At 48.4% G+C, this 14546-nt stretch overlaps 1 protein-coding gene across 2 annotated transcripts in view; it reads right to left on the bottom strand.

Moving 5' to 3' along the window:
• LOC126536157 (DIS3-like exonuclease 2) overlaps nucleotides 1-14546 on the bottom strand; it is a 330469-nt gene that overhangs the window by 32920 nt on the left and 283003 nt on the right. For both annotated transcript variants that reach the window (XM_050183033.3, XM_050183050.3), the window contains 2 exons: nucleotides 3827-4003; nucleotides 115-356 (listed from right to left, as the gene is read on the bottom strand). In XM_050183033.3, the coding sequence (XP_050038990.2) occupies nucleotides 115-356; nucleotides 3827-4003 (419 nt within the window). The remainder of the gene's footprint in view (nucleotides 1-114; nucleotides 357-3826; nucleotides 4004-14546) is intronic.

Raw genomic sequence — 14546 nt, 5'->3', positions numbered from 1 at the left:
ATAATGTGAGCTACTCTGCACTCACTCTGAACTGCAACGAGTACATGGTGCAAGCAATTCAATGCATTCCTGCCCACAGCTGGTAAGGATGTAACCCCACCCCCATCAACTGACCGGTGGCTCTCGGTGTGTTCGTAGACGGAGAAGCCATAGGGCTGAAAGTTTTCCCCTAGCGAGAAGACCACCTTGACTTGGTCTAGCCGCAGGGCTCCCCCACTGAAGCGACGCTTGCGCATGGACTCTGTCATGCCGCGCAGAACACGTAGGCACTCGGCCATCTCTGCTACCGTGTGCTTGCCGATCACATCCGGCAGCTCGCCTGGGGCCCGCTCCCGGTCGGGGTCGTCCAGTAGGTCCTGAAAGAGGAAGTTGGTGCCAATTCATTTAATTTCATTTTATTACTTTCAAGGCCCAAAGGCATTACAGAAAGGAGCGGGTTTTCACAAAATATATGCACAAGTTGACATGATTACAAAAATTAAATTATGCAATGCTGTCTTGAAGTTCGCATTGTTTGGAATGGTAGCGACAGAAGCAGGAAGGCGATTCTAGTCTAGACTTGTTCTCAGAATAAAGGAGTCATGAAATATCTTTGTTCTGCGAGAGGATGGACCAACTTTTAGATTGTGGTCAAAAATGGCGTGATATACAGCTAAATCTTGATATAACGAACTTCCATATAACAAAGTATTTAGCTTTTCATAACCTCTTGTTCATAGAACACCATGTATTTAGAACCTCAATATAACGAAGTATGTTTGTATGTGATTTCAACATAACGAAATTTCACTTCCCCGGCAAAGGAATGCCAAGGCAATAAATGGAAACTTTCGCAGACACAGATGGTCGCATGATTGCAGTAAAACACGTTGTGGGGCTAGTTGGTGCATAGCTTTCAATAGATTGAGCGCCAAAGGTGACGGCACACAAGAAGAAATACAGACAGGACAAGGCGCCTTGTCCTGTCTGTATTTCTTCTTGTGTGCCGTCACTTTTGGCGCTTAATCTATTGGTCACATGATTGAAGTACAAGCGGCTGCTTGCATATGCACCTCTCAAATCGCGTGCTGAAATTGAAATTGAGCCACATCATGTTCTGCATAGAGTTCTAGTGCAATAAGATTCGATCGCACTACCTTTGTGCTTTACGTGAGAGTGAGACAAAAGATTGCGGCTTCACGAGCAAAGGGAAAGAGGGGGAGGGGAGCGAGCTCGTGGTAACGCGATCAAGGTCGTGCGAGGGGTGGGGTAAGTTGGCGTGCATTGCGATTTCTTGTGCGTCTCGGCCACGGCTAGGCATCGCTGTAAGCGTGGCCGGCTTCTTAATAATTCGTACCACCGATGTGAAGATATCATCAACGTGAAACGAAACTGTATTATTTGTCACCGACTCCCAAATTGATCAAAACGAATTGTTTTCTCATTCAAATTTGCTTTTTTCAATTTCCCGATGATTCAGAAAATTCTGCAGCCCCTGTACACATAAGAAAAATTGATCACTGACTGTACTTATTAGCGTAAAAGGTCATATTTCAATCCAACAAGATTTTAATATAACGAAGCAAATTGCTTATTTTACGTACTTTGTTACACCGAGGTTTAACTGTATAACTACAAGGTGCTAGGAGCTAGTGTCTGATGATGTGGTTGAAATGATGAACCTTGTTGAAAAGGCCTTCAAAGGCAAGCATGGAGCATTTAGACTTCCTTGAATGCGCCACTGCGTTAGCAAGGTTTTCTGCAGAACTGATCTGCGTTTATCACAGATAATGTTCGCAGTGCTGTGAGCACGGTGAAAGAATGCACAGGTGTCAATGACACAATCTGGCTAGGAACCAAGTGTGGCACAAACTTGATTGTGTTTTTCTTGTTCACCGCTTCGTGGCAACATTGTGTTGAGGCTGTCACTTTGCATCGTCTGCTATTCCTTTATTTAATTTCACTCACTGTATAATGCAGAAAACTCCAGTGTCATTCTGCATTATCTGTGCAGTTCTGTGTGCTTTGAAAAGGGACATTTTACGCATCTTGTAACGATGGCTGAAAGACTTGCTGCAGAAATTTTGGCTGTTTACAATCCTAAAAATGAGGTCAGTCAAATGCAGCATGCTATTCTGTTGAAGAAATGTTTTTGATTAAAGTTACGGTTCATGTTTTAGACATTCCTAACTTTAAATACGATAAGAAAAAAAAAAAGACTTTGCCAAGTAAATGCCACGCGTTCCATGATGATAGCATGGCTGTCAAATGCAGTCTTCAGTCACTGGATGATCAACACCGCTGTACATTGAGAAGCAATGTTTACACTTGAACTTGTTGATACGCATGCCACAGTGGCGAAGCAGATTGCTTACGAGGAAGTGCATCAGGAGGTGCCCAGTTTCAAAAGCATAAACAGTATGCACCAGCAATACACAGGGCCTGGCGCTAGTGCACATGGTCTTCTGCTACACATGGCATCCGCATCGAACGGCAAGACATTTCGCAGTAACTTGCATGCGCCGCACTTCTAATATTTCGTTATGGTGTTTTACTGTGTACAGTCGCCGACCGATTTTCCGGACTCCAAAAATTCGGACATGCCCGATTATTCGGTCAGCTTCGCGGCACCGCCGTTCTCCCCATAGACCATAATGTATAACAACTGCCGAAAGTTCGGACACCTTGCAACCTCTCGTCTGATTTTTCGGACACTCCTTGAGCCAACTCGATCGAGGGCATCATGCACCGACTCTGACCGGCGCATAGTTCGACTTGCTGAACGCCATTTTTGTTTTGAACGGAGCCTCCTTGCTGCCCCACGAAGTGGCGCTACTGGAAATCCCCGCTCATCATCATCGTTTCTGCCTGGTTCGATAGAGTGGTCGTACAATAGTTCCGGTTTCAGCTTAGTAAGCCATGTCAAGACAATCCAGCAGCTGATTTCTTTCTTTCGCGCACGACGCTGCGAGTAGCACGTTTTTCGTTCGTGCGACTGGTGTCGGCACGGTGGTGTTTGCGTTGTGTGCTGTGTCGAGGTTTCGGTGATCCAACGTGGCGTACGGAAACATCGCGTCAAGTGTCTAATGGCGCCGACAGTGCCCGCGCAGACTGCGCTGGGGAATGCCGGCAAGCGGGTGCCGGGAGGCCTAAGATTTGTCGCCTTCCGATGTGCTCCCTACTGACGCGGAAAATATTCTGCCGAGACCTGCGCAGTGGTTGCATTGCGATTCCGGACACCGTCTCATTTGACAGTTTCACAGGTGCTGACACTGCTGTACTGACATGCGCAGAACTCGACGACGGCGAGATCATTCGTCAGGTTTCTGCTGCACCCATTCTCTATGCTGCACCGCCGGACGATGACTCCGAGTCGGAAGATGACGCACCATGTGCTACGCTGCCGTCGCATGCGCAGCGTGCACAAGCAGTGACTGTGCTTTCAGCCGCCTATGGTGACCGTGCGACCCTCTCCGAGATTCAGGCTTATCTGATTGCGCATAAACGGAACAGTGTGCAACGGCGCACTCACGATTTCTTCAAGCCTAATGCCGAGCCCGAATAAGTGCGTGGAAATAAAGGATTTCATTTTTTTTTCTTAATCTGCTTTTTCGGACACCTGTTTATTCGGACATTTCCGCAGTCCCCGTGAGGTCCGAATAAACGGTCGGCGACTGTACTTGGTTTTAACCTTTGCAAGTACATTTGTCACCACTGTATTTTGTGTTGAAATTCTTGCCCCGTATAAAATGTTATCCCCTTACTCAATGCTCTTCAATGGGCCTTTAAGGAATTGTAAATAAATGCAATAAAGAAAATGTGCAGTGGGTCATCTCTTCAGCTTCACCTGTGCGTGCTCGTAGCTCAGCTTGCAGCACGACCGGATGATGGAGCGGCCAAACCACTCGCTCAGCACCCGACCGTCGGACGTAAGGGTCCACACCACCGACACGGTCAGCTTGTCCTCGCCCGGGTGCAGGCTGCACAGGTTGTCACACAGCAGTCGTGGCAGCATCGGGATCACCTGAGAAAGCACACAGACACAGAGTGAGGCATGGAAAAACTGGGGCACTCACGAACAGCAGTGCAGTGGAATGCATTAAAATACATTGTTACAAGAAGAACGGGGGTCATATTTATGAAACAAGTCAAACAGCCTGGTGTTAACAGTGCAAAATTTAGACGGGACACGGGACGAGACGACGAAGCTTATGCCGCAGAATTCAGACGCTGTGAAGTGCAGAAAAAATACAATGACCAGCTGGTTTGGGAGATAATTGAGGCAGCCGAGATTGCCAGACTTTGTAACCAATGTGTTAGCATGCCGTCATTGTTACTAACAAAAAAAAAAAAAAAAAAAAACCTGGAGCTTTTGCATGTACAATCATTATCTTGCACGTACAATCATTATCTTGACTGCAAAAAAGTGTGTGTTTCACATTATGTGCAATGACGTGTCTGTGACACGTGTGGGCAAAAGTATAAGAAGCCGTGTTCTTTTTAAATAAACGTTGAAAGTCAGTGCTTGTGGTGTCGTCTTCTCGTCTTGTGCCCCGGTCTATGTTTTGCGCTGTTAACACCAGGATGGAAAACCGACAAGCCCAAGCTGCTATTCTAGCGAAGTCAAACAGCACCATGCCACAGCATGGATAAGATCAGGGTATGCACGCCCTATACGGCCGTCATGTTGTCATGGTCCAAACTTGTAGTACTTAAAAAAAAAAGAGCACTACAGTTAAACTTCGATATACTATCCTCAATGTAACAAAATACTCTTAACTTTTAACAACATTATGCCCATAGAACATGTATTTTTAACCTCCATAAAGTCGAACCCCCTTATAACGGTCCCAGATATAAAGCTTGTTTCACATGCAAGCGATTGAGCGAATGGAGCGAACAGCGGCGCGGCGCTGCGAAGCTTTTCGCGAGGTTTCGTTTCACATGCATTGCCGCCGCGCGTTTTCCGCCGCTGCGAATATCAATGTTGCTGGCAAAAAAGACGGGACTTTCAGCTAGTTTCGGTAGTTTGCGACTACCAATATAAGCATGGCTTTGTCCCTGCCGCTCGAATCATTATTTTATAAATACATATCCTGCGTTTAGCAATTATCAATTCGTGGAAAAGCTATCTTGGCATGTTGCCCGTACCACGTGTAGCAAGTAAATAAACGTCCTCCTATGCGCAGGCTTTCCCACACTAGTCCTCCTCTGGTCACGTGTCGAGACGGTCCGTTCGGAAGCGTTGCTGCCGCTCTGCCGCTGCGACGAAATTCCAACTTGCCCGAACCTCGCCGCTCCCGCCGCTAGTGCCGCCGCCGCCGCCGCTCGAAACAGATTTCTGCGGCGCGGCGGCAGGATTCGCGAGCATTTTCGCTTGCATGTGAAACAGGCTTAAGGGTCAATCACTTATGACAATCACACTTGTGTGCGTTTAAAATTTTCCTACTCTGCCTGTTTTTGAAACTGCTTCCAGACGTAATGAAAATTTTTTAACTTGCTGTACTGTTGCAATGAATGCTTCAAACCCAATTGGGGCAAAACGAGGGCATACCAAAGCATGGAAGTGCAGGCCCCCCCCCCCCCCCCTATTGTCCCACTGATACGGCCTTTAATACGAGCAAGCGAGTGGTTCGTATTTGGGTAGCCACGAAGAAGGTCACGTGCTTTCAAGGCATGCCCCCAGGGAGGAGGCCTGCAGCAGCATGAACAGCATGGTGCCGTGAGGCGGGCACAGGCGCCAGTGCTATATATGATGGCATGACAGTGGCACTCTCGCGCAACTGTCTGTGTGGCACCATACTTATTACTCCTATTTCAACGATTTGGAACGATCATCTATGTCCTTACACCGTGACAACAATGGCCACTCACCTGTTCTTATCGACACAGCCTGAGTCGGGGAGAACACTGCACCACGCGCTGCCGTCATGCAATGTTGCAAAGGATCGGCGATGCTTCATTTAGCGTTGCCGATTGGCAATAACTTTTCACGGTGATGTTTTACCTTTTGAACATCGTATTTTTCTTTTGCACGAAGTGACACAGATAATGTAATCTTATGGTTCTTGTGTGGGTGACGTGCAGTTTTGGGGGCGCGCAACTATCCCGCGTCCCCTGATTGGTTGTTTTCCCGCGTAGCTCCCGTCTCCTGTAATCCGGCTTCGCCGCGTGTCTTGATGCCCGCGGCAGACTTGGTGGTTGAAGCGCATCGCGAGAGATGGCGCGAGTGTGGCTCTGCTAACGCCACCTAACAGCGGGGTTGCTTGGGCACGGAAAGGAGAAGGCTCTTGCGCTTTGCTTCGAGGTCGGCAAGTGGTGCGGACGTTCTACGCGTGCGCCAATCCATGCTTCTGCGAGACTGTCTTGCGAGCCTCGTTCGAATGCGCCACCGTTCGTGTGACCATACACACAAACGACCAGGTGTTGGTGTCCAGCATGGGGTGAACATATTCGCTCGTTATCCAGTTGCAGTGAGTCGGACTTCCGCGATTTGTTGCACGCCCATCGACATGTTTGCGGATAGCAAATCGGCTAGCAGGCCTTAGTCTACGAAAGGTGCAATAAATGCCTTTGTGATTGTTTGCACTACTCTGTTGTCGTTCCTTTGTCCCAAGAGCACGGTTGAGAACCCCACAAGTTGTAATGCCAAAACCACGATGTCCGAAACCATCACAGCATGGCAGCACGGCGCAGTAGTTTCAGAAGTTTGTGCTTACGGCCAACTAGAACACTTTGCTCTCTTGTGTACAATACAATCACATTCCGTCGGTAATAAAATACCACATGATGGAGGATCCGCGCCTTGCGGCTTTAAAGCAGGAAAACGCGCAGGTCAAGGCGGAAATGCGTAAGTTGAGGGCAGACCTCGAATCGATTCGTAAAGCACAGCACGGTCATGGCAGCACGTCGCCCGCACCAGCGCAAAAACCAGTGCTGGGTCAGGCAAAGCGTAAGGCGCCCCCTTCCGAGTCGACCGAGGCTGCGGTGGAGCTGATGGAGGAGGCGCCCGTATCGGCTTCCATGCCCGCCGCGACCATCGCGAAAGGATCGCTTGCAGAACTCCTCGATCGATTAGCGGAGTCGATTAAGACACAGTCCGGAGCTATCGAGCAGCAATCCGAGACCATCAAGAAACAGTCTGAGGCCATTCCTACCCTAAACCGCAGAATGGGGATAATGGAGGCTAAGCTTGTTGACGTAAGCAGACTGAAGGTGGCCGGTAAAGTTAAGAAAGCACATCAGGATTCCGAGGCGTCGGGCACACGCACCGCGCTCAAGGGGATGCTAACTAAATAGAGACACAATGGCGGACAACACAGGCAAATTATTTGTGTGGCAATGGAACTGCGCCAGCTTCAAGAGGCGCAAGGCCTCGCTACAACAGTTTGTGAAAGCACAAGCGGACAAACCGCATGTCCTGCTCCTACAGGAGACCCTTTGTGAGGAGGCGACCTTCTCGGGTTACCGCGTTGTCTCGACGAGAGGAGACGGTAGGAGAGGGGTAATCACTATGGTTAAGAAGGCAATTTCCTTCCAGGAGCACGATATCACAATAGGCAGAGCTGATGCTAGCACTAGACTGGAGGCGCAGCTGGTTGAGATAATCCCTAGTGGCAGGATCAAACAGAGCATATTCGTACTCAATGTGTACAGCCCTCCGACAGATCAGAGGCAGAGTTTTTGCGGACTCCTAGGCAAGGCAGTCGCCATAGCGGGTGACAGCCCCCTGATAGTGGCAGGGGACTTCAATGCCCCGCACATGGCCTGGGGTTATAATAGACAAACGGCGAAGGGAGTGAACTTAGTGAGCACGGCAGAAGACTGCGCGTTGACCCTAGTGGCGGACCCCCGCTTTCCCACGAGGATAGGCACCTCGGTCTCGAGGGACACGATGCCAGATCTGGCTTTTGTTAGAAACACTGACGCAGCCTGGACTAACTTGCAAGAAAATTTAGGGAGCGACCATCACATTGTGGCGTTATCAATCAGGATCAGAGCGGCCCCGCTTAGGATATTTAAGTACGTTGATTGGGATCTCTTCCGAAAGATATGGGACGAAGATGAGTCGGAGTACGGTGCACTGGAGGATCTACTCGCGCAGGTCAAGATAGACGTTGAAAGGGCCACCAAGGAAATATCCACGGACCTTAGGACCCCCAGGATGGACGCGCACCTGGCACATCTCGTGGAGGCCAAGAGGTCTATGCTAGAGAAGTGGAAAACGCAAAGGCTAAACCGCAGGCTGAGAAAGAAGATCGCGGAGCTTAATCGCAGCATAGAGGCACACTGTCTGGAGCTCAACAGGCAATAATGGAACGAAGTCTGCTCGGCAGCAGACGGCCGAATGCGCACGGGGGGAAAATGGAACCTTCTTATGCAGTTGCTCGATGATAAACAGACCAAGGGTAATCAGAGACTATCCGTAGATAGACTTGTGCATAAGCAAAAACAGGAAGGTCATTCCGATACGTCCCTTCTCCGAGACCTGGCAAGGAAGTATCTTCCGGTAGGAAAGGATGAACTACGGGAATGCCCTCAATACGTGGGGGAGGACGCCACTAAGCTCGATGATCCGTTTTCTGAGGCAGATATCAGGGAGGTGCTCTACAATCTCAATGGTAGGTCGGCCCCTGGGCCGGATGGCATAACCAATCGGGTTTTGAGGAACCTGGACGACCGGTCCATTAGCACCATTACAAAGGAAATCAATAAGGTATGGGAGGAAGGTAGTGTTCCGGACTCGTGGAAGCAGGCGACGGTGGTACTGATTCCTAAGCCTGGAAAGCCCCCAAGCCTGGACGACCTCCGGCCCATTTCGCTAACGCCATGTTTAGGTAAGGTTGCCGAGCACGTTATACATAACAGGATCTCAAAACACATAGAGTGCGAGGGGTTGTTACCGTACAATATCGTAGGGTTTAGACCATCTCTTTCCACGCAGGACGTCATGCTACTGCTAAATAAACAGGTTATTGACAACAGGACTAGAGACGTCAGGGGCATTCTTACACTAGACTTGTCCAAAGCCTTCGACACCGTGTCGCACGACTTCATCTTAAATGAGATTTCGGCATTGAACTTGGGAGGTAGATTTTTCGCGTTTGTGGAGTCCTTCCTGAGGGGCAGGACGGCGGTCGTCAAGGTGGGGCAGACCAAATCAGAACCATTCCCGCTAGGAAACAGAGGCACGCCACCAAGGGCGGTGATCTCCCCCCGCCTATTTCACATTGCAATGCACGGACTTTCGGAGCGGCTGGCCGCCGTGCCAAACGTGGGACACGCGCTGTACGCCGATGACATTACGATCTGGTGTCCGGGAGGCTCGGAGGCGGCCGTGGAACAGGCGCTCCAGGAGGCCTTGGACGTGACCCAGACCTTCCTGGAGGGCACGGGTCTCCAACTCTCCCCGACCAAGTCAGCTCATGCTATACAGACCGGCAAGGCAGGGGGTTCGGGGGCTCGTGCTGCTCCAGCAGATCTCCATAGATGTATACACACGGGACGGCCAGAAGATCCCCAGGGTGAATTCGATTAGAGTTCTAGGATTGTTGCTCGATGTCAGGGGCTGTAATGCCAAAACAATTGCGCATCTGGCCGCCAAAACCGAGAATATTGTCAGATTAATCATGAGAGTCTCCAATAAGAAGGGGGGCCTAGGCGAGGACAACTTACTTAGGATGCATCACGCTTTTCTTATGAGCCACATCAACTATGTGGTCTCGGCCCTGCAGTGGACTAAGACTGAAAGGGACAAGCTTGACACGTTGATGCGGAAAAGCGTCAAGAAGGTATTGGGTATTCTGATCACGGCGAGCACGGACAGGCTAATGCAGCTCGGCGTTCATAACATGACCCTCGAACTCATAGAGGTGCAATGAGCGGCGCAGATCCCGAGGCTTTCGGGCTCCAGCGCCGGTAGGCGCCTCTTGGAGGCTGCGGGCTTGCAGCCGCGTTACAGTCACAGCGAGGCGGTTCAGCTGGACGAGAACTCCAGAGGGACCTACGTTGTCGGTCCCTTCCTTAGAAACGTTCACCCACAGCATAATGCGGGCAGGCGAGCAGCTAGTGCCAGGGCGATATTGAAGAAAACGGTCGGCATGGAAGCCTTCGCAGACGCAGCTCAATATGGGTGCTCCGGTAAATTCACGGTCACGGCGGTCAGCGAAAAGGGCGAGCTCCTATCTGCGGCCTCGGTAGGCGCTGTGACGGCCGACGTGGCAGAACAGGTGGCGGTAGCGCTGGCGATGCAGGATTCAAAAAGGCCGTATATCTACACTGACTCACGCGCGGCCGTCAGGGCTTTCGCTTCAGGAATGGTTGCGAGACAGGTGGAGGCGATTCTGAAAAACAAGTCCAGAACTAATTGTGACCCCGTGCATTATATTATATGGTTCCCAGCTCACATGGGTGACAACGTGCTGCCGGACCGCCCGAACCCCAATGAAATTGCTCACCGCCGTGCGCGAGAATTAACGCGCCGCGACGGCGATGGGGCTACATTGGATCCGGAGGAGCTCGCCCACAGCGACCCCTTATTAACCTTTCATGAGATCGTCTCCCATTATAAAGAGGAACGCAGGCGCTTCCCGCCTCCACATCCAAATCTATGCAGATCACAATCGATCACGCTTAGGATGCTTCAGACGAGGTCATATCCCTCGCGAGGTTTCTTAAGCAGGATTTATCCAGATATTGACCCACAGTGCCCGGATTGTGGGAAGGTTAGCACTCTACCTCATATGCTCTGGCAGTGTCCTGCGTTACGGGATACGTCCCTCACCAGCGAACGGGACTGGGACGAGGCCATATCTAGTACGCAACTCAAGCTCCAGTCCATGGCCGTCCAGAGGGCCCGTCAAAGAGTGGAGAGGCTTGGCCTCCCGATTCCGACATGGGAGCAGCCAGCAGCGAGCCGGGGGCCCCAACGGGTCTCCACCGGCTAGTCCCTCAGGACCTCAATAAAATTTCATTGTCTGTCTGTCTGTCAAGTGGCTGCGTCAAGCATGGAGCTCTGCAATCAACGTTGACGGCGCTATTCTAAAAGAAAAGGCGGACCTTGTGGCATTGCGTCTGCACAAGCTGGCTGCAGCCGCTGGATGCCGGCATCATTAAGTGGGTCAAGCTAGGGTACCGGAAGTGGTTAGTGCAGCGTTGTCTGGCGGCTATCGAACGCAGCAAGTCAGAAAAAAAGACCACTGTGCTCAATGCCATGCATTTTATTGCCAGTCCGTGGAACGCAGTGTGGCGAAGCACAATCACTAACTCGTTCAAGCACTGTGGCTTTAAGTGAGACTGCTTCCTCTGCTGGGGATGCAACAACCTCGATGCCGCTCGAGGCCGATGCAGGCTTCGGCGACAACAATTTCGAAGGTTTAAACCTCACCACGGCCTTCGCCAAATACGTGGAGGCCGACAACAACGTTGTGATCTGCGGCGAGGTTTGCTGGATGACGCCATCGAGGAGGCTTTGCCTAGTGCTGACACCGCTGCGACTTCCGACGAGGACAACGACGATGCCACAGATGCCGTGCCTGTAACTACCATGTTCGCAGAGGTGTTACGGCACGTAGACGGCATCCGGAACTTCATCTGTTCACACGATGCAATAGAGGACCTCCTTTTGGACATTGCCCAACTCGAGCGAAAGCTCTTGGTTCACGGATCAAACAAGGTCCAAAAGAAACTTACCGACTTTTTTAAAAGTTTGCGCCAGCTGGCAGGAATAGCGGCAGTGGGCAGTGGAGTGCCGTAAAGGTTCATTTGAATAAAGCATGATTGGTACCTGTACTGCAGCATTAATTCTTAATCGCATTTACTTTTTTGGGTACTTTGGTTTTCCAAGCCCTGCAGAGTATGTTAGTAGTTTACATTGAAGTTTCTCGTAAATCCGTTGCGCAAAATACGTAGTATTTTTATAGGCATAATTTATGTTCGGACTTCACGACACCCGCATTTTACGACGCTTTTTCGCGGTCCCGAGAAAGTCGTATAATCGGGGTTCCACTGTGTATATATACATATATATATATATATATATATATATATATATATATATATATATGAGGTTCTGCAAGCTGTAATAATGGGCACTCTCCACCTACGGAGCTGACAATGTCTGCCGTATTCAATTTATTCTTCTATGAATTTCCTTCTCATGATCAGGGTTCCCTGTGAGTAATTGACCTAGGTAAACGTGCTCCTTCATAGACTCTAGAGCTGACTGACGATCCTGAACTCTTGTTCCCTTGCCTGGTTATTCATCATTATCTTTGTCTTCTGCATATTAATCTTCAACCCCACTCTTACACTTTCTCTGTTAAGATCCTCAATCATTTGCTGTAACGCGACTGCAGTGTTGCTGAATAGAACAATGTCATCGGCAAACTGAAGGTTGCTGAGGTATTTGCCATTGATCTTTACTCTTAAGCATTCCCAGTTTAATAGCTTGAATACTTCCAAGCACGCAGTGAATAGCATTGGAGAGGTTGCATTTCCTTGTCTGACCCCTTTCTTTATAGGTGTCTTCCTACTTTTCTTGTGAATAATTAACTTTTGAATAATTAAGGTAGTTGTGAAATTTCTGTAGAAATTTTCCAAGATATTTACGTAAGCGGTCTGTACTGCTTTATTACGTAATGCCTCTATGACGGCTGGTATCTCGACTGAATGAAATGCCTTTTCATGATCTATGAAAGCCATATAGAGAGGCTGGTTGCACGCTGTGGATTTCTCAATTACCTGATTGACGACATGGATGTGTACCATTGTAGAGTATCCCTTCCTGAAACCTGCCTGTTCCCTTGGTTGATTAAAGCCCAGTGTTGCCCTTATTCTATTGGAGATTATCTTGGTGAATATTTTATATAATACTGGGAGTAAGCTAATGGGACTACAATTTTTCAATTCTTTAACCTCGCCCTTTTTGTGGATTAGTATAATGTTTGCATTCTTCCAGTTTTCTGGGACCCTTGCAATCGATAGACACTTCGTATAGAGAGCCACCAGTTTTGCAAGCATTATGTCTCCTCCATCAATAAATATACTGTAATTCCATATTCTCCTGCTGCTCTTCCCCATTTCATGTCTTGCAAGGCCCTTCTGGCCTCATCGCTAGTTATAGGAGATGTTTCTGTGTCCTGTTCATTACTGCTTCGAATGGAGGTATCCTGAGTCCTCTGGGTACTGTACAGCATAGAATTCTTCTGCTGCTTTTACTGCACCTTCGAGATTGCTGACGATATTACCCTGCTTATCTTTCAGTGCATACATATTGGTTTGTGCTATGGCAAGTTTACTTCTCACTGATTTCAGGCTGCATCTATTTTTTACGGCTTCTTCAGTCTTTGTCACATTATAATTTCAAATATCTCTTCGTTTTGCCTTGTTGATTCTGACAGTCCCGTGAATTATATCTTATCGTTTGAGTTGGACACTTTCGTTCTTTGTCGTTTATTTATAAGGTCTTTCGTTACTTGGGAGAGCTTGCATACTCATTGCCTTCGTACCTTGCCTCCCACTTCAATTGCTGCTTCTGAAGGCAGCCTAGTTACGATTATATGTGGTTAATATGGTCACGATGAAAGCTGGAAACCCAAATGAAAGTGTCAAATAGGCACAGCATGAATTCCTGTCATGTCGTGTGGTTATGTTGCCTGCTCTTTCACTCACATGAATCTCTCACCAATTTCATGCTAGTTGCCTACTAAACTGCACCCGGTATAGGTCAGGTTTCTCACAAATTTATAAAGCAATGTTTGGTTCTGTTGAACTAAAATAGCTAGGGGTGTGCGAATATCAATATTCTTGAATACGAATCGAATACGAATACTTGGCTTTGAATATCGAATAACGATTTGCACATTAATTTATTAGCAAGTTTGGTTAACTTTAAAGGGACACCGTATCATGACAAATTAGGAATAGATAAGAATTTATACTTTCAACTATTACAGCAACGGCAAACTAGATCCTTCCACTCCAGGAAAGTCAGTGAATATTTGGCCAAAACGAATGCTTTTAAATACTCGTTTTTCCCGCGTACAATCCGTAACTGGAATGACCTGCCCGCTGAGGTGGTCGAAAGCCCCACTATTCCGTCTTTCATGTGCACGCTTGATCGTTTGCGATAAGTAATTGCTTTCTATTTATCAAGCGTTTTTTCTTTCTTTTCTTTCATGCGTTTTCATTCATGTGCGTTCGTTCTAAGCTGTGATATCCTCACTTTGTTATGCGCAGTGTCGAGTGCTGTCATGCGCGACGTTGGGAAGCTGTTCATACGGAATTTTTGTATCCTTGTATTGTTTCACTTATTCTTGTATTGTTTCTTGCTTTATATATATATAAGCTGCGATATCGAATACTCACTTTGTTATGCGCAGTGCCGAGTGCTGTTACGCACAATGTTAGGATGCTGTTTTTGTACCCTTGTATTGATGATTTATTCTTGTATTGTTTCATATGTACGCACTCCTGCCCAAGGCCTGACACTCAGGCTGGCAGTATGTACCAAATAAATAATAAATAAAACATTAAGTCAAGCTAAAGCGATAGATTAGTGCTAGAAA

Source organism: Dermacentor andersoni, chromosome 3 (genome assembly GCF_023375885.2).
Source record: "Dermacentor andersoni chromosome 3, qqDerAnde1_hic_scaffold, whole genome shotgun sequence".
NCBI lineage: Eukaryota > Metazoa > Arthropoda > Arachnida > Ixodida > Ixodidae > Dermacentor > Dermacentor andersoni.
The sequence above is the reverse complement of the archived record's forward strand: the minus strand, read 5'-3'. Positions and strand labels throughout refer to the sequence as shown.